General features: G+C 32.7%; 1 protein-coding gene across 1 annotated transcript in view; it reads left to right on the top strand.

Moving 5' to 3' along the window:
• LOC143223996 (galanin receptor 2a-like) overlaps positions 1-19,866 on the top strand; it is a 35,134-nt gene extending 15,268 nt beyond the window's left edge. Inside the window, exons 2-5 of the mRNA XM_076452462.1 lie at positions 2,545-2,668; positions 3,983-4,197; positions 4,623-4,761; positions 15,449-19,866. Coding sequence (XP_076308577.1) covers positions 2,545-2,668; positions 3,983-4,197; positions 4,623-4,761; positions 15,449-15,877 — 907 coding nt within the window. The 3' untranslated portion in view covers positions 15,878-19,866. The remainder of the gene's footprint in view (positions 1-2,544; positions 2,669-3,982; positions 4,198-4,622; positions 4,762-15,448) is intronic.
• The last annotated feature ends 4,240 nt before the right edge of the window (positions 19,867-24,106 follow it).

Here is a 24,106-nt window from a genome sequence, read left to right as displayed (position 1 = left end):
AAATGTACATTGTGCAAGTCCCGCCTATTCTCTAAATTTGTAAAAGATTCTCGAGAGTAAGAACCAACACTATATATTTCACCTAATGATTAAAAATCAAGCCAAGAGACAGCAACAGAATATCATTCGGTCGCTACAGTTAGCATACTGTAACCCTCGTAAGTTATAATTGTGAAAAAACTTATTAATCAGGAAACTACAGATATTGGACTAAGCACGTTTACAGATTTCGAACCTTACCAACTGTTCAACTTCAGAGAATTAACTTCGGACCTTAGTATTTCTTCGAGGACATTAGTTGAAAATGTTAAATATGCTTCAAGCCATCAAGAGAGGTGTACCTGTGTATCAACAAAGAACTAATTCGCTCTCTGTGAACTGTCGATTAAATATTTTGTTCCTGACCAGATATAAGACTCTGTATTGTTTGTAAGTTTCTAAAACTCTTCTGTATAAACCATTATTTATGATAACCGTTATTATAAATTGTACTGCTGTTTGTATATTAAAATATATTTTGCTTGAGAAAGAAAATTGTGTGTATAGCAAGTATCAAACATTTAATAAATATCGACATATAATAAACTTCCAAATTCAAATTTTTGGCTATTTGAAATCTTAATACGTAGTGCACGTAACATAATAATCGAAGACTCAGCCTGGATAAATAATAGTACGTAACACTTTATCGATCATTAAGTCTGTATACCAAAATGCTTACTCGCCAACGGTATGTTCACAAAGCTGTCAACACTTACTTTATATTTCATACTTTATTGATGGTTGTTTAAATATCCTTAAATAATAACTCTCCTACGCCTAAATTTCAGTCAAAAGTGGGGTTATAAAACTGTATGTTAGTATATTTAGTCGCACGTTGAGAATTAGATTTATATTATAAGTAACATTATATAGATAAATACGTGCTAAAAGAAAAAGTATTACATTTAAGTATTCTTTTTGCAATATTTCATAATATTCTCTAAAGCTTAAAGTAATGGCAATTTTAACATTAAAAATCTGTTTTGAGACTTTTAAGTGACTTATGTGCATTAGGTCGGCGTTTCACTTAACTGTGTGAAAACTGGATTCTTAAACTTTTCAAAAAAAGAAAAAAAAAGTTAAACATAAAGAGCAGTTTTCCTGCCATTTCTTTTCAAATTAGTAATTTTAAATAAAACAGCAACTTTGAAAGATGCACATAACTTAATTTTCTAGGGTTAAAACATGCATGTAAATGTTATTAGATTTCTCGAATTAGTGTTACTTCCGTAGATTTGACATTAAATTAACAGCCTACTACTCTGAAAAAATTGATCCCTATGGAATCAGACCATTTTGTACAAAATGCGAATCCAACTTCCCTAAATTGTTTAACTTTACATACATAAGTAAAATAAAATCCATTAGGCCAAATTATTTTATGCTTGTACACCTCCTAATCGTTTATTCTGGAGGTAGAAAGTAACTTAAATCAAGCAAACTAAATAAGTGATAAATGTGGAGTATCTAATCTCACAGGACGAATAAAGAATTTTAGTGCAAAATTAAAATTACATAAATATAATTTACAGGAAGGGTTAATTGCACCAATAAGAAAGCGCAAAAGTTAGATCTGTATGTATGTATATATATGACTCATTATTAAGTTAACCGACGAATGTGATCATTCCACAAAGTGAAAGTACTGGTTTTCAATAAAACCGTTAGATTGCCATTAACTCCGGATTTACAACGCTAAAATCAGGGGTTTAATGCAAAAGTAGGCAAACTTAATGTTGCCGTTTTCGTTATATTTCATATAACATTTAAAGCTTTATCTTACCGTATTCGTTATATTTCGTAAAACATTTAAAGTTTTATCTTACCGTATTCGTTATATTTCATATAACATTTAGGATACAAAGTAATTAAACTTCAAGTTACCGCATTTGTTATAGTTCATATATCATTTACAGCTTTAGTTACTTGTTTTTAAGGGAAGCTACTAAGTTTTTTCTATGAATCTCAATTTTAGTTTTCATAATTTTTTTCAGTGTTACAATTTCAGTAATGAGCAGTGGATATCCACTTTGATGGAAATGTTACTTTTATATTCTTTAAATTAAAACTAGCAACTTCATAACTATCCTAAATAAAAAAAGTATTACTGACATATTTCTTTCCTTGTCTTATTTTCTATGTTTCATAAATTTCTTTTTGTTCCCTAAAAATCCTACAAGGCTCATACACATTACTTTTTAATAATGTTTAGGCAAATTTAAAAGTCTCGTAAATTATCTTGAACAATCCATATTTTATTAAATTATACGAAAATAGTCGATTTTGTATTTCTAATTAATCCATTAAACCTAACGTTTTCATGACGTTCTATAAAAGTAGTTGTTATGCATTTGTTTATCCACTAAACCTGTTTGTGATTTTTGAAGTGGTTGATTCTATTTACCTTTTCAATTCATTAAACAACAAGTTTTGTTTTTCATCAATAAGAAAGAAGCTGATTCTTTTTTCATTGTTAATCCATTTTTTACTCACCTTTTACAGGTTTGTGGTCATCGTATTTCCCATAAAGTCTCGCTCTCTTTGCACCATGGGGAACTGTAAGCAGTTAGTGGTCGTGGTGTGGATTGTATCTCTGCTGTTATCGCTTCCAGTAATTGCTAGTAAGGTAACTTGAGTAGAGATGAATTTCTCTGGATTTGGATACCAAATGTCGTTTTTTTAATAACGAAGTCAAGAGAGAGTTTTATTATATCTTTCGTAATTCTAGAACCACAAGGAAGAGCTTCTTAAAGTAAAGAGGTAGTATATTTGTTTGTTTTTTGAATTTCGCACAAAGCTACTCGAGGGCTATCTGCGCTAGCAGTCCATAATTTAGCAGTGTAAGACTAGAGGGAAGGCAGCTAGTCATCACCACCAATAATCAACTCTTGGGCCACTCTTTTACCAATGAATAGTGGGATTGACTGTCACGTTATAACGTCCCCACGGTTGAAAGGGCGAGCATTTTTAGTGGTACTGGGACGGAATCTGTGATCCTCTGATTGCGAGTCCAGCGCTCTAACTATCTGGCCACGCCAAGGCCGAAGAAATAGTAAGAGACAGATCAAGTACTCTTCTAAAACCACATCTAAACTACTTACTATAAGAGCAAGAGTATTTGAAAATTCACATCCAGTCTCCATCACTTGACAAAAGCTGCCAGTAGCAAACATTTATAAATGTAAACGCTAAAACGCATATAGAGCTTTTTGTAAAATAAAAACTCAGTTATTAATTTAATTGCCCAACTAATATTGCTATAGCCCCAGACAAAGACTCTTCTATTCAATAGATTGGTGAGTGTATTGATGAGATATAGATGTCTGGATTTTATGATATCTTCATACATCACTTTCTACAAAGCCAATATATCAATTACACCTCATTAGACCTAAATAAATAGAAGTTTACTAATACATTTAGGCTTAACGTAACGCAAAAATGAACGAAAAATTCGATTTGTCTTTTTTTTTCTGTTGTTGTTATCTAAAAACCTTAATAACTTTTATACGTACAATAAAAACTTTATTGTTAACTTAAGGAATTATCGGCACTGCATTTTAAAAATTAAAATCAAATAAAATAATTTTTCCTATATTACAATGAATCAGGATATATAATGTTTTTTCCTAGAAGAAAATACCAAGTTAAAGACTTTTTAAAATGTATTTGTTTTAGTCAAAACATATTTCCTTTGAAAGTAAAAAGATACCATAATTTACATATTGACATTTTGCTGGTGAATTTGTTATTGTGTTTAAACCATTAATAGAAATAATATTCTATGTTTTCACGTTAAATATGTAACCATTTTTCTCGATGGCGGTATTCAAATAACTTTGTATCACGTTTCTTGTATTTGCTTCTAATTACTTAGCAGTGTTTCTTCGTGGCCCAACTGTTGGATCGTTCTAACTGGTATTTATTGTTACTGACACAGAGCACTGAAGAAACAACCATGACCAATTATGAGATCACCATTACACTGTTTTCTTGCAAAGAACAGAAAGATTGGAGAGGATTAGCTGTGGCTATTTACCGTTTGGTAACACTCTTTAGCCTACCATCAGTTTTAATGATCATTTGCTACACTTGGGTGATCGTTGAGTTGTGGATAAGTACAAAAACTATGGATGAACTGACAAATCAAAGCAGGTAAACTGCTAAAGAAAACAATTCTAATAGTAATGCATTACATATATTTTTTAATAAATGTGACATTTCTATATATATCTATATATAATCTATTTTTATATCCATCTTTTACTTAATATTAACATTTTTTCATTTCTGAATAATTAAATTATATTTTAAATAAATATAAGTAACATTATTAAACAAAAGAAGAAAACAAAAATAAGCAGCTGAAGTAACATCCCATAAGTATTCTTGAGTCTCACAATGAAAGTTTAGCGACTCTTTTACAATTACATATTAAGAGATAAACACCTTAAAGAAATCAAAATGAAAGCACAAATATCATTGCTGCCTCTTACTGTTGGAATATGAAAACTCGATAGAATCTTGAACTTGAATATCAACGTAATATTTAGATCATATATTAAATCTGTTTTTTTAAGCAACCAGAAGTTAAGACACGTGGAATCACGCGTCAGTATCAGCCATGAAACTCACTCTCCTTCCCGCCATCCACATCGAATGATTTTACGCAGTCACACCTCATCTGACAGTCGTGACGTCAAACGTGCTCGACAGCAGGCAAGTGTTTTGTTGAAAAATTATATTTTATGTAGCATAAATTGGAGTATAAATAAATATAATGTTAATAGAAGTCTCTGAAATATGGTGTTCATACAATTAACCACTGTTATTGTATTTATATATTGATAATTTACAGTAACGTTGTGTAATTTCAAAAGATTGTATATCTCATGGATTGCGAACCGACGTGATTTAGTGGTTAGAGTAATGCAGTACGCAACAGCTGATACTAAGTTTGAATCCATAGTATCTCAATGAATACGTTTTGTAGTTTTAGTTGTGGTCTTATTTTACTGTTGGGTCAAATATACTCATCTAAAAAGTGTGTTCTACTGTCTAACTGACCTTCCTCTGGTCATCATTTCTACATTCGGAAAGATTCAGGTTTTGGGTGTGTCTGTCTGATTGTTGGGTTCTTTGTAAAATAGTGGCATTCAAATTAAAAAATGTAAACTATTTACAGTCCATACGTTTGGTAATATATATATATATATATATATAGTCCGTCATGAAAACTGAAAACATAAATTGATATTTGAAAAAACATTTTGTTATAACTAAATACTCATAATCATATAAGTTTTGTTTCTAACTCAAGAAGTTCACATCTAGATTCACCTGGTGTTGAAATATCTACCAAACTGAGCATACGTTACTTCCTGCATTACTGGTTTCTTGACGAATAGAAATACAGCTGGTATCAAATGTTCCACAGTAATCAACTGACAGAATTAGTCACTGTCACTGTAATTAGATTACTTTCAGTGGTTTATAAATGTTTTGTAAAATAACTTAAGACAACTGTATGACCTATACAAAATCGTAGACGTAATTCACAAAATTCAAATATGACACACATATATATTAATATATATAGAAATGTCCGTAATGTAAATTAGAACGATGTTAACACTACATGACTTAGTAATGCATTAATATTTTTTTTAGTTTTCTACATTTATTTCCAACACGTGCTTATACTTCTTGCACGCGATTGTTTACCGACGACATCATCAGAGCATTTACTGGATGATACATACTTAAAGCCTTACACACACACATTGACATGGACTGTGTTTGGAAAACAACAACAAACTATTAGAAGCAAAGGTTAAGGTTTAACTCTCAAATTACCAAGTTGTTTACTTATCATTTATTATGGGTGACGGGAACTGACACCATATTTAGTTATCTTATCATTTATTATGGGTGACGGGAATTTACACCAAATTTGTAATCTTATCATTTATTATGGATGACGGGAACTGACACCCATGCACCATATTTAGTAATCTTATCATTTATTATGGGTGACGGGAACTGACACCATATTTAGTAATCTTATCATTTTGCTGTTCAAAGACCTGACTTTGAGTGGGTGAAATTATTCATTTTATACGTAAAATACACAAGAAACTCTAGCAGTAGTAAATGGAAGTTAACTGGAATATTGGTAATATCATTGTTTATTTTTGTATGTAATTGAAGATATATGATATAACCACTTATAGCTTATGCTGGTCAATATATATTACTGCCATTTGGTTAAGGCACTCGACTCGTAATCGGAATGCCGCGGGTTCGAATTCCCGTCACACCAAACATGCTCGCCTTTTCAGCCGTGGGGGCATTATAACGTGACAGTCAATCCAACTATTCGTTAGTAAAAGAGTATCCCACGAGTTGGCAGTGGGTGGTAATGACTAACTGCCTCACCTCTTGTTTTACGTTGCTAAATTATGGACGGCTAGCGCAGATAGCCCTCGTGTAACTTTGCGCGAAATTCAAAACAAGCCAAACCAATATATTTTACGACTTTCTGAAGTTCGAGTATACTCGTTTCTGTGATACTGCTTTTGGGACTGAGTCCACTGTATTGTTTTTTTATTTTATTTTAGCTTATATTCAAAGGTAGAGTCAGTAAGCCAAAATACAAAGACTCGCGAGCATGTGGTATGTCATAAGAAATCTTTATCTTGTACACGAGCATAAAGAAGTGTTGTGGAAGATTACGAATGGGTGCAAATTCTATTTCACGAGAAACAAAAATTATTCTCTATTCGAGCCTAAACTGCAATTTGCTCAAAGCTTGACAAGAAAAAAAAAGCAAAATCCTTGAAACAATTTAACTGAACAGAAAAATAGAAACCGAACACCATGCTCGACACAACGTGGATTAAAATAAGAAATACAGAAAGCTGGATCAGGTGCTCCAGAGAAAACCAGACTGGTATTCACCAACACCCACGGAGCAAAGAGACGACAAAGACAGTCTGGACTGACAACTGTAAATGTGACAAATCGTCTTTAGTACAACCACGTGGCTAGTTCAAATCGGAACAATAGGAAACGAAGTGGCAAAGTACTGACTTTAAAATGAATTTCAAAGTATAGAAAGAAATAGTAAAGAAAGTAAAATACTATACACTCGAGTAAAAAATGTAATTACACATTAAGAATCTCAATTAAATCAGAAATAAAACACGGATATTGTGACGTAATTCTAAACTGTTTACGATAACGTGAAATTTACGCTTAAGTAAACACCCAGAAAAAAATGTACTCCGATTTTTTTTTTCCAATACGAATGTACTCTAGAATTGTTTATCGATATCACATACTTCCAGAACAAAATGAACCAGGAAGACTATACAGTGGAAGCTTCTATCCTTATATGCGTTTCACTGTCATCGTATAGTCGTGAAAAACAAGCTGAAAGGTGGTTTCTTATTTGGCAGTATGTTAGAGTGTGTAGTACAAAGACATTTTGTGATGATTTGTTGATATATATGCTTATGGTGAAAATGCCACAAATTTCACAAGATACATAAGTTTCTAGTTTATAAAGTACATTAAAATGCCATTATTTGTCAAATCCTAATGTTCGGGTAACGCGTAATGATGTTTTAATGTGCTTAACGATAACAAGATATTAACTGGTTGAAATTCAGGAAGGTATTTTATCGTTAAAATCCAGAATTAGTTCGCAAAGGTTTCAAAAGTCAACATATCGTCTACAATAGGCACAAGCGCTAAAGTTTATAGAGAGCCTCAAGCCTCATTCAATGTTTAATTACAATATATGTTGGATGCACGAGTAAATGGATGAAAAGCAGCGTAATCGCTCACCAGATCCAATAAACAACAAGCTTAGGTTTCTGCTTTCTAATATTGTATCAAGCAGTGTTTTACATGTGGAAGTTATATTTGACAGAAGCAAATAGATGTTTTGTTTATATTTGTTCAGTTGTTTTACAGAAAAAATCCCTAAATGCAATGTGACTGATTAAAAAATTCGATGTTGAGGCTTATATGATGAGTCAGTTATATATTAAAGTGTATTATAACAGATATATATGTGTGTGTGCTTGTATATATGTATAACTATGCATGTGATATATATATATATATAACCTATTTGTAGCCGTATTTACATAAAAACAGCCTATAATTATTTTCAAATCTAATTAGATTTCATATGTACTTTAGAAGTAACTAATGAGCACGCTTCGACCTTCTTCGGTCATTGTCAGGTTCACAAAGAAAGAAAGAGGTAACTGACCGATAGCTGACCCAATGTTTGAAGGCGGTTGTGTAAGTGGGTGAAGGAATGTAGAGGGCGTGCTTAAATGTTGGATTGTATTTATTAATATAGACGTAAAGGTGTTCCTTTGTATTGGTTTAGTTTGGGCTGATAACGGGCCCGACATGGCCTAGCACGTTAAGGCGCGCGCTTCGTAATCTGAGGATCGCGGGTTCGCGCCCGAGTCGCGCCAAACATGCTCGCCCTCCCAGCCGTGGGGGCGTCATAATGTGACGGTCAATCCAACTTTTCGTTGGTAAAAGAGTAGCCAAAGAGTTGGCGGTGGGTGGTGATGACTAGCTGCCTTCCTTCTAGTCTTACACTGCAAAATTAGGGACGGCTAGCACAGATAGCCCTCGAGTAGCTTTGTGCGAAAATCAAACAAACAAAAAAATCAGATTCTGGTGGTTTAGGGCAACAATGTAATTAGCTTTTTTAAAGGCTGTACTATTAACTTGAAACAATTTACGGTGGTTTGTGGCGACGTTGTAATTGAATTTATTTAAGATTGTACGTACGAATGAAACAGTTTCTGCAGGTTTGTGGCGACGCTGTAATTGAGTTTCTTGAAGACTTACTGGTGACTTAAATCAAATTCTGGTGGTTTAGGGCAACGATGTAATTAGCTTTCTTAAAGACTGTCCTTTAACTTGAAACAATTTATGGTGGTTTGTGGCGACGTTGTAATTGAATTTCTTTAAGATTGTACCCACGACATGAAACAGTTTCTGCAGGTTTGTTGCGACGCTGTAATTGCGTTTCTTGAAGACTTACTGATGACTTAAATCAGATTCTGGTGGTTTAGGGCAACAATGTAATTAGCTTTCTTTAAGACTGTACTATTAACTTGAAACAATTTATGGTGGTTTGTGGCGATGCTGTAATTGGGTTTAGGAAGGACTCTACTGACAAATTAAATCAGTTTCTGGTAGTTCGTTGAGATACTATAATATGGTTTATGAAAGACTGTATAGATGACTTAAATCAGTTTTTGGTGGTTTAAAAAGATGTATCGTGGTTTTTAATATTTTTTTACGAATCTTCATTTCCCTTTCCCCATAAATTACAACATAACTTTATTTACAGCTACTTTTCACGGTTAATATTGTAATGCAGTTTCTAGTGAATTGAGCGATACTGTAGTGCAGTTCTTAATTTGTTATGTTGTTTTACTGATCTTTCTAACAGTTTCTAGGGATGTAGCAATACATTTTCTGATAGTTTTAGTTTCAATTGACGTAGCTTTTAACGTTCTTTGACAGGCCTATTAAATTATACGATTGAAAGTTCAGTCTTAACAACAATTCATTTTTTGTTTCAAAATATTGTCTTGAAAGTTACGCATGCGTATAACTGGACTAGAAATTACAGTAACAATTGAACAGCTGCTGATACGAGGTCTGTTCAAAAAATACGCGGACTGACGCCATAAAACAAAATGTACTTTATTTAGAAGTTACAGGTCTGGGACCCCTTCAAAGTACTCTCCTTCCCAACGCACACACTTATCCCAACGGTGTTTCCACTTGTTCAAACAGTCCTGGTACGCTTCTTTTGTAATGTCCTCCATTCGTCGCATTTGCCTTAATCTCGGGAATAGTTTCAAATCTTCTTCCTTTCAAGGGTTTTTTGAGTTTGGGGAACAAGAAAAAATCGCAAGGAGCAAGGTCAGGTGAGTAGGGGGGATGGGGAAAAACAGTGATCGAGTGTTTGGCCAAAAGCTCACGAGTTGTGAGGGCTGAATTTCGCAGCAACGCGGTGCATCTTCAATTTTTCGGTCAAAATCTCGTAACAAGATCCAGCTGATATCCCACACTCTTCAGCAAGCTCCCTGACAGTCAGACGTCGATTTGCCCGCACCAGGGTGTTGATTTTGTCGACGTGTGGGTCGTCAGTTGACGTGGAAGGACGTCCAGGACGCTCATCATCTTCAATGGACTGTCGACCATCTTTAGAATGTTCATGCCACTTGAAACATGCCGTACACTTCATAGCAACATCACCGTAAGCCGTGTTAAGCATAGCAAAAGTTTCAGTCGCAGATTTTCCAAGTTTAACACAAAATTTCACAGCAAGTCGTTGCTTCTTCAGGTCATTCATTCTGAAATCCGCCAAACGAAAAAATCGCACTTCACTTAAAACCGCGTAGCTAATATACAAATAAAGATATCTGCAATCGGGAAATGGCGTCGTAATTAGCTGATCGGTGCAAACGTTGCGACACCAAGCGGATTTCCCTGGAACCACCTGGAGCCGCGCAATTCAAACAGTCCGCGTATTTTTTGAACAGCCCTCGTAGTTCTTGTATTACAGTAGTGGAAGTATAGCTTCAGACTATTACGAAAAATAAATAATTACAATTTGTTTTCTGACGACACCTACATCTACTCATGTTTTTCTAAATAAATAATAACAATTTGTTTTCTGACGACACCTACATCTACTCATGTTTTTCTAAATAAATAATTACAATTTGTTTTCTGACGACACCTACATCTACTCATGTTTTTCTAAATAAATAATTACAATTTGTTTTCTGACGACACCTACATCTACTCATGTTTTTCTAAATAAATAATAACAATTTGTTTTCTGACGACACCTACATCTACTCATGTTTTTCTAAATAAATAATAACAATTTGTTTTCTGACGACATATACATCTACTCATGTTTTTCTAAATCAGACCTCTACTTCATATTTGAGTTTCACTTGTTTACTTAACTGACGATATTAAAAATATAAAACGTGGTCAACCTTTCTAATATTTTATCGTCTAATAGTCTCGTCATCTCAATTTTTATAAATTTTATTTATGAAAGGTTCTGTTATAACGAACTTAAATCTATATGCCAAAAGTCCTGTATTTTCATCGCTAAAGAAACGTCTTACACTCTGATCAGATTAGGTGTATGATTTCTTACTAAAGAAACGTCTTATATTTTGATCATATTCTGTGTATCCTTTCTTACTTTACAAACATCTTACATTCTGATCAACTGAGGTGTAAGCTTTCTTACTAACAAAATGTCCAACAGTTTCGGCGGCTTAGCTGTTTGTCTTCTTACTCACCTAATAACCTATACTATAACACGCCAACTACTGAAATAACTTAATTCTAAAAACAGATCTTTTCTACTTTTCGCACTATGTCTGCGTAAGTCTATAATCTACTAATGTTAAATATCTTGAAGAAACGTGTTTATAATCTACAAATGTTAAATATCTTAAATAAACTTGTTTATAATATACCAAGAATAAATATCTTAAATAAACTTGTTTATAATCTACCAATGTTAAATATCTTAAATAAACTTGTTTTTTAACCTACCAATGTTAAATATCTTAAATAAACTTGTTTTTTAACCTACCAATGTTAAATATCTTAAATAAACTTGTTTTTTAACCTACCAATGTTAAATATCTTAAATAAACTTGTTTTTTAACCTACCAATGTTAAATATCTTAAATAAACTTGTTTATAATCTACCAATGTTAAATATCTTGAATATCAAAACTTCTTTCAAATCTAAACAGTTTGAATATTTTAAAGTGTTTAGATTTTAAAGAAATTGGTTATCTAAACCTGTTTACAGTCTAAACACGTTTAATATCTTGGACATATACACAGGTGTGGAATTTTAACGTTTAAGTCTGTGTGATCTTTTATCATAAATGGTTTTACGTGAAAGGACTTCAGTGTCGCAGCAAAGAAGTGGCCATGTGGTGAACTTACATGTGTTAGCTGAAGAGAAAAGGTAGAAAACAAAGATTGAAAACTTTCCCTTATGAATGTCTGCAAAACAGTTTTCAAAAGATCTATTTAAAATCTAAACTATTAGTACTTTACATGCTAATTATAGCACGTAATATTTATTGCTAATTTTCCATACAAATTTGCCTCCAGTGACACAGTAAGTCTGCAGACTTACACATGCTATAAACCGGGTTTCGATACCTGTAGTGGACAAAGCACAGATACCCCATTGTGTATCTTTATGCATAATTCAAAGCAGTTAATTAACTGTACAGGTTTTACTATTTCAAGACAAATGACATTAAAACCTAAGTTCGTTCTTTTCTATTTCATTGACACTACTGCCAACTAACTGATCTACATACTAAGCTGTTGTAGTTGATAGTAATAAGTAGCCGGTGAAGTAATTTAAGGTTAACTATTAGTTACAAACTTTTAAAAAATAATTATATATTAACCACTAATAAACTGTTATCATGTTTATCACCTACTAATCTTCTTTAACCTTTAGAGTAGTGTTATGTTGGGATTCGGTTATGGATCTCCATGATGCAAGTCATGTGACTTGAGTTTCCTTCGTCAGATATTGAATCAATTATTGTATAATGTTTTCGACCAAGTTTTGTTGACTTCTATGCTAAGTTGACTAAATGACTTGTTAGTTGGGTTGGTGTAGAAAGCTTTTTTTTCCCTTTATTTATCTCATGTATGACTTATATTACTTCAGTACTTTTCCAATTTAACCTTCTTTGACATGGTGGGATATGAAAGATAGCTTACATTACAGTCTTAAGTGTCTAACTCTTTATGGCTTATTCGTTATCCAATACATTGGTATTTCCATTATGAAGGGATGCTGTAAAGGTTATTTCTTTCTCTCCAATTGTTCAACACGTGGTTGTCGTGTAATAGCTGCGATCGCATTGTATCGTAGCTTCTAAATATTGTTGTATTGTTTGCATATTCTCTATGGCTTGACAGAGACCTCTGACACAGGGGTATATGGCTGAAAGCCTGTAATTTTCTTACTGTTTATTATTCGTTTTTATCTTCTCTGCCAGGAGTTCCATTGTTAAGGAGAATTGTCTTTCTTCCATCGTTTTTGTTTCAGCTTCTTTGGTACTACAGATGTTACTCATTCTGGAAACGGGACAGTTTACGAAACCTGTTTTTATACTACTAGTGTGATTTTCACACAAGTGTGCATAGGTGTCCTACAAATACCTGTGGTATACGAGTCATGAGTCTTGGTAACTATCACATCAAGGAACGGAACCCTGTTAGGTTTTCTGTTTATGTTATGAACTAAGGTTTCCTCATTTTGCCACATGTACTTGTTTAATTTGAAGAGGAACACAAGTAGATAATGCGTATTACTGAAGCTAGGCTTTATGAAGATAGATACAATAACATGGAGAAATAATGTTACATTAAGTGGAAATGTAATACATAGTTTATCCTTCAAATAATATTTCTACGTTGCGATTTAAGAAGAGCTGTGTGTAACATTGTATCCATAAAATTTTTCATGTTTTATGGTAGAATATAGTCTGTCAATACGATAAAAATAAAATATTAATGAACAACCCACGTACAAGTCATACAACAACAACAAAAAATGGATGCATAACTAATCTAGAATAACTTTGTTTTGGGAAGAACCCTCCTTCCCAGTGGCACAGCAGTAATTCTGATGGCTTATAATGCTAACAACCGAATTTCGAACAAAAGCTCATTATGTAGCTTTGTGCTTTATAATAAACAAACAAAATAAACAAGTTGTGATGAGAGATACATTGCAGGACCATCTTACAAAAACTGTGTTTTGTCCTCCGACTGGTCCAACAAGCTCGTAGCAACTATTTTAATGATGACTGTAGTTTTATAATTTTTTATCCATTTTACTAACGCCTTTTCTACAGGCTTTGCTATTATACATTAATTTTTTAAAGATTGTGTAAGTTTAAGAATCACGTACACCTTTTAAAAAATTCACGCCATACAACTGGATTAACCCAAATAAAATTATTGTCAAATGTTACATCATGTAAAATTGGACACCAGTTTTAATTATATTCTTTTAATAAAATAATCCTTTGCATAAATTCTAAAAGACATCAATTAATAAAAATATTAAATAAAATAACCAAATTCTGGTTCATTGCTGAAGTTTCAAATAGAATACAAATAACCAGTCTTGTTATGGAATATTTTTAAACTTCACCGATTTAATCTTGAGATATTACTACTTAATAACTGTCCCTTTGATTGTTTCATTTTTGTATCATCGTCCCACGCTTTTATCAGCTTAAAGATGAACCTACTTTCTAACCAAACGTTCCACGCTTTTATCACCTTAAAGGTCAATCTCCTTTCTTGCCAAACGTCCCAAGCTTTTATCACCTTCAATATCTACCTTCTTTCTTACCAAACGTCCCACGCTTTTATCAGCTTAAAGGTCAATCTTCTTTCCTACCAAACATTATAGAGTTAATCAGATCATCAATCAAGATATTTTACGTATAAAACGTTCTCCGTTTAAATACCGTGCTTCATTCTTACCAAACATTCTACATGTTCATCCACTGAACTGTCACTTTTTCTGAACTTAGCAGCAATCCTTACCTTTACGTATTATTATTATCTACTTAATTCCGTGTTGTATTACAATTTTTCTATCTGCTTTCTCACTGATCAATTCATCCACTCACCCACGAATCTTTGTCTACTTTATTTCCCACTAAACATACTCTCTACTCATCAGCTCACCTATATAATTTCTTACGTGTCATATTTTCCTTCGTATCGATTAACCTGGATTTCGATCTTATTTAGTAAGTAAACACTGCCGTCCACAAAGTTAGCTACCAGCTCTCTACCTCAGGGAATTTCATTCCCTCTCCTAGTGTTTGTTTCTTTGATTGTAGTTAAACACAAAGCTACACAGGAGGCTATTTGTGCTCTGCTCAGCACGGGTGTCGAAACTCGGTTTCTAACGGTGTAAGTCCGCAGACATACCGCTATGTCACTAGGGGAGGACTCGTTGAACTTGTAGCGTCTTCTAAGTCAACAAGCTTCAATCACACCCGCATTTACTTACGTCTACTTCGCAAGCGTCGTTTTTAACAACTTATTTATTGCCCCCATAGGCACAGCAATAAGCCTGAAGGCTTCTAATGCTAAAATCTAGGTTTCGATATCTGTGCTGTGCCCACCACAGATAGCCCATTTTATAGCTTTATGCCCAATAATTAACAAACAAACAAAAGGTTTAAGTACTATATCTTATTTTTACTGTTAAGTGACGTATTAACTTCTAATTTTACTGTCTTCTTACAACTAGGTTATCAAGATGTTGATTCTCGTGGTATTTCTGTTCCTGATATGTTGGGGCCCACGTTTAGTCCTAGAGATCTGTATTACCTACGGCGTGGAAAACTTCAATCACTGGATTTATACAGCTCGAGTTGTCTTCTTTCTACTACCTGTTGTTCACAGCTGTCTCAACCCGATTGTTTATTGCTTCATGTCCACCAAATTCCGTCGCCGAATGATCAGATCTTTTGAGCGATCCTGCAGGGGGCGCTGTCTTTGCTTACTAAGAAAACGTAGCAAACGCCTGAAGATGACGATGAAGAGTTCTGTTTCAAGAAATGGAACCATCCGTACAGGATCTACTTATACATTTACATCATTTACCACTTCAGCAGCCTGCAGTCCATCCGGAGAGATAGTCCAGCCGAGAGCCATGAATATTAGGTCCATAACCTAGTAAAGGGTCAAGGTATCTTCGGTACGCGATTTTCGGACTAGTTGTTTATCAGAAAACTACAGTCTGTAAGAAAGAAGATACGTCAGTGTTCCATTCTATAGATTGTAACATACATGTTTTCCATCCAGTATTATCATTACTGTTACTGCTGCTTCATGTTGTCATAAGTTGCCGTCTAGTAAATTTCGTGCTTCGCCACTCGCACCTTAAACACGAGATCGTCTGATTCATGATGCTGTTGAGTTACATCACTTGTCTTATGTCACTGTATGACTCTGATCTATCCACAAATGTTAACAGCATCGTGGATCATCTAAACGTTATCAATATGAAGTATCGATTCATTTTTCATTAAGCGACAACGGCTCGAGAAAACCGATTTCATCAGCATAAAAGGCTGCTTAATACGCCGTACAATAAAGCGCTCTTTCATTTGCTTCGATGTCAGCTTCAGCTATGGATTACAGCCAGCATGTTCATATCATTCTGTAGGAATTGGTGAAGAGATGTTAAGATCATCCAGCAGCTTGATAACATCCAGGTTTCTCATTGATTGTAACATCTGGTTGCATCATGTTCTGTTTCCTATACTTGTTTCATTATGACATGTCATGATATCATTCAGTATTCATGTTGTCTATTATTGATCAATAAATATATATTCGTTTTCTGCGCGTAGAAACTACGTGAAGATGAATCCTTTTCATTATACAGATTGATCAAAAGCATTGTTTATGGTCGATTTACTTGAAATCATGTAGAAATTCACTCTAACATCTCTTCATTCTCTGGGTAAAGAAAGTCTGTGGATTGGTTTCATGTATATATGAAATCCTTACTGAGTAATGTTGGAACATCAGTGTTCACAACATCCCAGTAATTATTTATTATTACTTCAATGTGTTGTTCAACATGAGAGTAATCACTTCAAGGCATTATATATTTAGTTATTCAACTACAGGATATTTACGAAAAATGCACCTTTGCCCTGATTAATAAATGTATTATACAGAGTGACGTAATGTCCTTCTTTTCTGATTTTTTTTCTAACTTTTTAATTTTTTTGGTTGGACGATGTCTTCACAAAACATTTTTAAACTGGACATGGAAGACCTTTCAGGGTTTATTGAAAACTCTAATAAACATTAAAAATATTGCACATCCTTGAAACCATAAAATGATTAATACGTGGTTGCTCATAGCAACAGTCTTTTTTTTTAATTTTGCTAAGCACTCAGAAAATGTTATGGTTTTCTTGAGAAGTGACTTCCATTAACCTAAATCAACAATATCACCATGCAGGAAATTATACGCTTCCTTTTGATAAATGTACGAGCTCCGTTTACCCAAACGTCAAGAAATACAAAGCTTTTAAGTCAATTACGTAGTGGTATGACTAAAAAGTTACAATATTACCCTGAATAGTTTACGTGTACTTTTTTAACAGTTCAAAAACAATTGGAGTTATCAACACTACCAATACCATATTTCTCATAAATTGGTGACACTGTTGTTGTGCATAGACTCAAAAGTCAAACAATGACAATACTATTTAGTCTATTAGCTCTTGCTGCGAAATACATCAAAGCTTAGTGCTACATTATTCACCAGTTTCTATTGAGAAAACAAACTGTTGAAAAAAAGACAATATAAACTTATAATTGTGCATTTTATGGGTGAGTTGTAAGGTAAGGTTGCGAACTTACAACCCTAAATACTAAAGATAGATAGCCTATTGTATAACTTGAGGCAAAACTAACAAACTACTGATTTTTCATGAAGGATCGTGAAATAAGGAGCAAAATATGAGAATGTTATTTTGGAACGACTTTAGTTTCTAGTTTTTACTTTATATCATTTGTAGCACCAACAGTACGATTGTGACGAATAGAAATGTTGAGTTATAACATATGGAGGTGAAAAAAATACTTGTGGACCTTAAGCCTAGCGGTAGTACTTGAAGTTCCCGTGTGTAAAAAAACAACAATAAAAATATAAGGACTGGAAATTCATTTATATACTAAACAATACCAATGAGTTCAAAAATACTTGTTACTCTAACTAATATAAAAAAATTGATAATATTTTATTGTTTCAACTTCCTGCTGTGCTTCAAGATTGAGAAACATGCTCTATTATAACAACACAATTCTAGGAGTGCCACAACAATAGCTCTGTGTTGTAACAATGAAATAAATGCTTCAAGACTGGGAATTCTACTCTGAAAGAACATCTCAAGGCTAGGAGTACGACTTAGTTTTAACACATTCCCAGTTAAAAACATCAAGTGAACCAAATGATTCCTGCATTTGAACAATATATTCGAGTCTGATATAAACACTATCATATGAAACTACAACCAAAAATAATGCGTCACTCTGGGTCTCGAAAACTAAAGAAACAAATTGCCCTGAATTCAGTTGAGCAACAATATCGGGAAATTTGTGAAGTTTACTTTTTTGTGCATTTGTTTTCCTAAAGAAATTATAGTGTTTACATTTCATAGTATGAATGATTAAGAATACCATATAAAGTTTTTAAAAACCTTATTCTATGTTTTAAAGCCCTGTCGTAGAATACTTAAAAAACACTTTTCAAATAAATTGTGTTATATGTTTGTTGGCTGTAACTGTTTTATATTGTTCTCAAGACAATATGTTATTTACCTATTCCTTATTTTAAATGATGTGTTATGGAAATTTGAATATCTGTAACAAATGATGAAGAAAATGGCCAAGAATAGTGTCTTGAAAAAAAAAATGCTTGTAAGATCCAGAATCTGGCACTGTTGTGGTAAATCTAGATTTTTTAGTTGTTTTCAGCCAGGCTTACATTTGTCTTTTTATCTGGCTTCTCACAGTAGCATTTTTTAAAATCAACAAGTGTCTCATTTTCTTGAAACGTATTAGTGAAATGATATAAACATTTATGTAAACAAGGTAGTAACTGTGTTAGTTTGATGTCTAGTTTGTTTTATTCTAAGATTTCGAGCTAAACGAGCACGTGCCGGTTAAGTTGTTAGTGAGAATGTGGCTGTGTTGTATAGCTACTGGGGTATTCAAAGAATTCGCTTTGAGTCTAATTGCGTAAAAATGTTGAAATTTGTAAATCGATATCACCATATGCTATCAGTGTCAGGCGTAACTATGAACGTTTTATATAGAGTATCGATATATATATATATAATGTTAAGAGTTGTAGTATTTGTTATATGTGTGTGTGTGTGTGTATCAAGTTTTTTTTTTCCCTTCTAGATGAGTAAACACAACACTTAACGAACGGAATAAACTGGACCGATTTACGGACTTCCAGTAATAAGAATGCATATAACAGCATTCCAACTACACTTTATACACCGCTTCTCACAAAGTCTTTCGCTCAGTATTAGAAGTCATTGATCTAGTTAAGTGTTAGTTGAACTACATACTTTAGTGAAACAATAAGTTTAATAGTTTATAAGCCTACCAAGTTTTATAAGCTTGTTGGACTAATAGATGGAAAATTATATCAAAATAACACTCAACTAATACTAATTTAAATCACATTATTTTTTACTATCCCAAATTTGTACGTTCAATAAAAATTGGTGTAAATTAGTGTTTTAACCTGCACTGTTAAAATACTTCTTTCGTTTAAACTACGCTCCTATTACCCTTAACTTTGGTTTTGGTTTTGTTTTCACATCAGTTTATTTAAGCTGGTAATATCTAAACAATGAGGTTTAATAAAGTAGTAAAATAAAATCTATTATAAAAAGGCTAAACACTTAACACAGGTCACTATTTGTAAAAATTAGTTTGGATGAAAAAAAATAATGCCAGTTATAGCATTGCACAGATAAAAGGTTGTGACGTAGAGGTCTTATTGATGGTTATTAATCTGAAATGTTGATATATTTTCTTAACTCGTGTTTTCCAAAGTTTTCCAGTAATAAAACAGTTTTTACTGCCCATTTACTGTTATATTGTACGTAATTTTTTGTAAGTTTTAACATCTAATTGTGTTTCATTTTACTTATGACTTCAATATATTTCATTTTCGTGTTTTATATGCATTTCTATATATTATTTATCTATATTAGTTCTCTAATATTTGAGTTTTACGTTGTATATTGTTTTATTTATATGATTTATACCTCGCTTATATTGTGTATATTATTTGAGTCTTGTGTTATATACAACATTACAATGCTGATACATATGATTTCATTATTTTATAATATATGTTTTGTAAAGAGTTGCGTGTTTCATCTTGCATGTTTCAGAGCCTAACAGTGCTCAGAGAGTTTTGTCTAATATTTAGTATCACTTGACTTCTACGTTGAAAATAAGTTTTCTTTTATGTTGTATATGATTTGAATCTTAAGTTCGGTATCCAGTTGATGTATGGTGAATATCATTTGGACAGCATTTATATATTATTTGACTTACATATTGTTTACGTCATTTCATTTGTATTTTTTTAACTATTCGAATTTTATGTTTTATATTATTTTGAGTTATATTTTAAATATAGTTTTACTCTAAGCTGCGTTACATTTCAACGTGTGTTGAATATGAATAAACTTTAGCGTTGTACATACTTTAATATGTGCTATGTCCATCATTTAAAGTTGTATATTGTACATTATGTGACTAACATAGTAATTACATTTGACCCCCATGATGTGAACTAATTGATTTATATCTATATTATTTCAGTTGTGATTGTATAACATAGGACTTTTTATTCCATAGGAATAGCGTTTCCGCTGATATGATTAATTATAGAGTCGAAATTTTCAAAGCGTTATGTTTTAGTCCTAAACACTCGTAATATAATTTAAAATGACGATCTTCCATTTACCTGTTAAAATTAGGAAGCTCAATTAACCTGAATCAGGTCTAGCTGGAACTCCAAAATATTCACCTAATGATTATGGTGTATTTGGGCGTGTTACTTTTAAGTGTTTAGCAAAATAATTATCTAAAAAAATAAATTTGACGACATATATTTCCTGCATATGTCAGTGATTTAAAGGTACTAAAAATGTATTTCTGAGAACAACCTACGCTACTTCTTTGAGTTAAAAAAATTGTGTTCTAAAATCGGCATGACGGAATAGAGCTGTAAGAAACATGAGGTGAATATTACAGAATTTATTTAAATAAATATAAAGATTTATATCAAAGATGTGACATCAGTATAATAGAGTTGACCTGAAATGACACAGCAGTAATAAAAGCACTTCAAAGTCTTCTCTGACTCATGACAAATATCGTTTAATATTAAAGAATTGCTCGCATTTGTCAAAATATGACAACATCAGACCATTGCAATAAACTGTTGACAAACATCAGTTCATTGTGCAAGCAGAAAGGAAAAAAAGACGAGTTATTTTTGATATACTTTTAAAGAAGTAGTTACAGTGTATTCCATTTTAATTTTTGTTCCAAAACCAAGCATGGAGATAGTATCGAAATTCAAGTATTTCATTGGTAAGACAAGTAATCGCTTGTTGAAGTTATGACACTATGAGACAATTAATATAACGAGGGTCGCGGGTTCGAATCCCCGTCGCACCAAACATACTCGCCCTTTCAGCCGTGGGGGCGTTATAATGTGACATTCAATCCCACTATTCGTTGATAAAAGAGTAGCCCAAGAGTTGGCGGTGGGTAATGATGACTAGCTGCCTTCCCTCTAGTCTTACACTGCTAAATTAGGGCGGCTAGCGCAGATAGCCCTCGAGTAGCTTTGCGCGAAATTCAAAACAACAAAAATAATAATATAACGAAACTCTTTATTATGTTGATGTAAAAAGTCTTTAAGATTTTCACAGCTCAGACACTGAAAGCAATGAACACAGTTTTAACGTAAAATATACCAACTCTGTTACCAATATTAATATATAAATTTATTGTGTGTGACTGAGGCTAACTTACTCGAATGTATTTTTAAGGAATGGAGAGTTTCACTCTATATCTACTTTAAATAAAACTTTAAAAATACGGTTCTAAGTAAGTAAATACGATAATCTACCTATAATGTAAATGTTAAGTCTTTTGTAGGTGGTTTTACCTGAAAGAACTTCCAAATAAATATTATCAGGAAATTTAATTTGTCGCAAGAAAATTTGTAGATCGATAATATGATGAGCTTGTGAAATATAAACTGAGAAATTTAGTGCATCTTGTGGCTGAAATAGACACATGCATATCAGATTTTACATATTTTGTAAAATCCAAGTTCTGAGTTATTTCTCGCTTTGAATTCAGTTAACAATCACTACAAATTTAAAGCCTATTATTGAATATTATGTGCTACACACGACAAAAGTCATTGGTTACCCTCTATGCTGATTAAATCAGAAACTAAAAAGAAAGTTTGATATTTTTAAACCATGTGAACAAAAGATATAATTCTGTACAAAATTTACAGATATATATAGAGCCTCGATAGGCCAAATATTAACGTTTCAACCTTGTAAAACATTGATTTTCGTTAAAATTATAAGACTGTTCTAGTTAGTCTCATGTTAACTAATGTTTAACATGAATTCGACCTACTTACTTTTTCTTTCGCTCTTTTTTCGAAAACAGAATGTTATTCAAAATAAAATCTTTGGAAATCTGTGTCTCAACTTTATTTTGTGTCGGTGAGCTTCTCCAGTTTGTTTGTAGTTTTGTAAACCGTTGTTTGTATAGTAATATTGTGAGCTGTATTTATTGCTATATTTTAATGGAAATAATAAATTGTTATATCCGGATGAATGTTACTTAATTTCATTCGCAAATCATTTACTTTATTATAGATTAATAACAGACGCAAATTCAAACTTATTATGAAATTCTAATATCACTGAAAATATTTACTAACTGTCTGACATATATCCTCATAGTATATATATACACACACAGAGGGTTGAATACTTTATATTAAAACGATATTTCATATGTAAATCGGCAACTTCCGTAAAAAACACAGCCGATATTAAGTCGTGTTGCAAGAGCGTGACATTCTTTGCTGTTTGTTAGATAGTGTTACGTCTCTAGTAGATAGTATTAGTGTTACATCTCTAGTAGATAGTGTGATGTCACTGAAAATTCATCGCTTCTGGGAGGGGTATGCAACATTACTTTCTGATGCGAAATATCCGTGCACTAAAGGTACTCAGCCTGAGTGTACATACACGTGTGTGTATATATATATATATATATGTCAGTGTTCATTAATTTAGCTGCTGGACCTCACTGGATTGCTTTACCACAGGTTTAATAAATAACATACGGACAAGGGTACGTTATAATAAAACAATTTTATAGCCGTACCATATCGTTACAGTGCATGATGCTACGTACCAATACATGTCAGTAGTGAACGTTTTCGATCGCTAATAATTTCAGGTATAGTTTTGTCTGCTGTATTTATCGTTTTTAACTTCCATAAGTAATTAAATTTATACATACACACACACGCATAATTAAGTTTATGCAAGTTAAAAACGATAAAACGCCATTAGTTGATACACAGTATATCTTAGCAATGTTTCCAAAGATGATTCGTAGCCAAGTTATGGTTCTATTCATCTATTATAACACTTGCGTCGAACTTAAGTAATTCAGTTATACAGCAGTTTTTCGTGCACATTAAGTGAAATAATTAAACTGAATAAAATTAGGCATAACATTTCTAGTTTAAAATGTTCAAATAAAAGTATATATATATATAAATATCATAACCAATTACAACATACTTTCCACAAGTCAAACAACCACGCTACACAGTCTTATGTAGCACTAACCAGTATTATTATCGCTGTCACCAACAGATTTGATGGATCATTACACATATATCCTTCCACGCATAGGATATAACGTATTCTCTGCAACACTCTAGTCGAGCTAATGACATGGTGATTTATTACACCTAAAACGTAATAGTTTCAGCAGATCTAACGATTTCGGTTCCTTCGTCATTAAAATTTGATGGATGTCGCTGCCTCAAAACTCCAAATCAGCAAACGAAGCCAAAGAAACTTTGTGAAGAATGTTGAACATGACGGATACTGACTCAAATCACTTCCTAGTCTGTCAAACCTTATTTTTTTAAACAACTAACATATACATTTATCAGTGATGTCGAGAAAACCCACTTGTAGAGAAATGTATATGTAAAAATGGCTCGTTTGGGTTGAGAAAATATTTTACGTAAATATAGCCGTATTTAACGAGCCGTTTTTACATATAG

Source organism: Tachypleus tridentatus, chromosome 8 (assembly GCF_004210375.1).
Source record: "Tachypleus tridentatus isolate NWPU-2018 chromosome 8, ASM421037v1, whole genome shotgun sequence".
Classification (NCBI taxonomy): Eukaryota; Metazoa; Arthropoda; class Merostomata; order Xiphosura; family Limulidae; genus Tachypleus; species Tachypleus tridentatus.
This window is presented reverse-complemented; position numbering and strand designations above follow the sequence as displayed.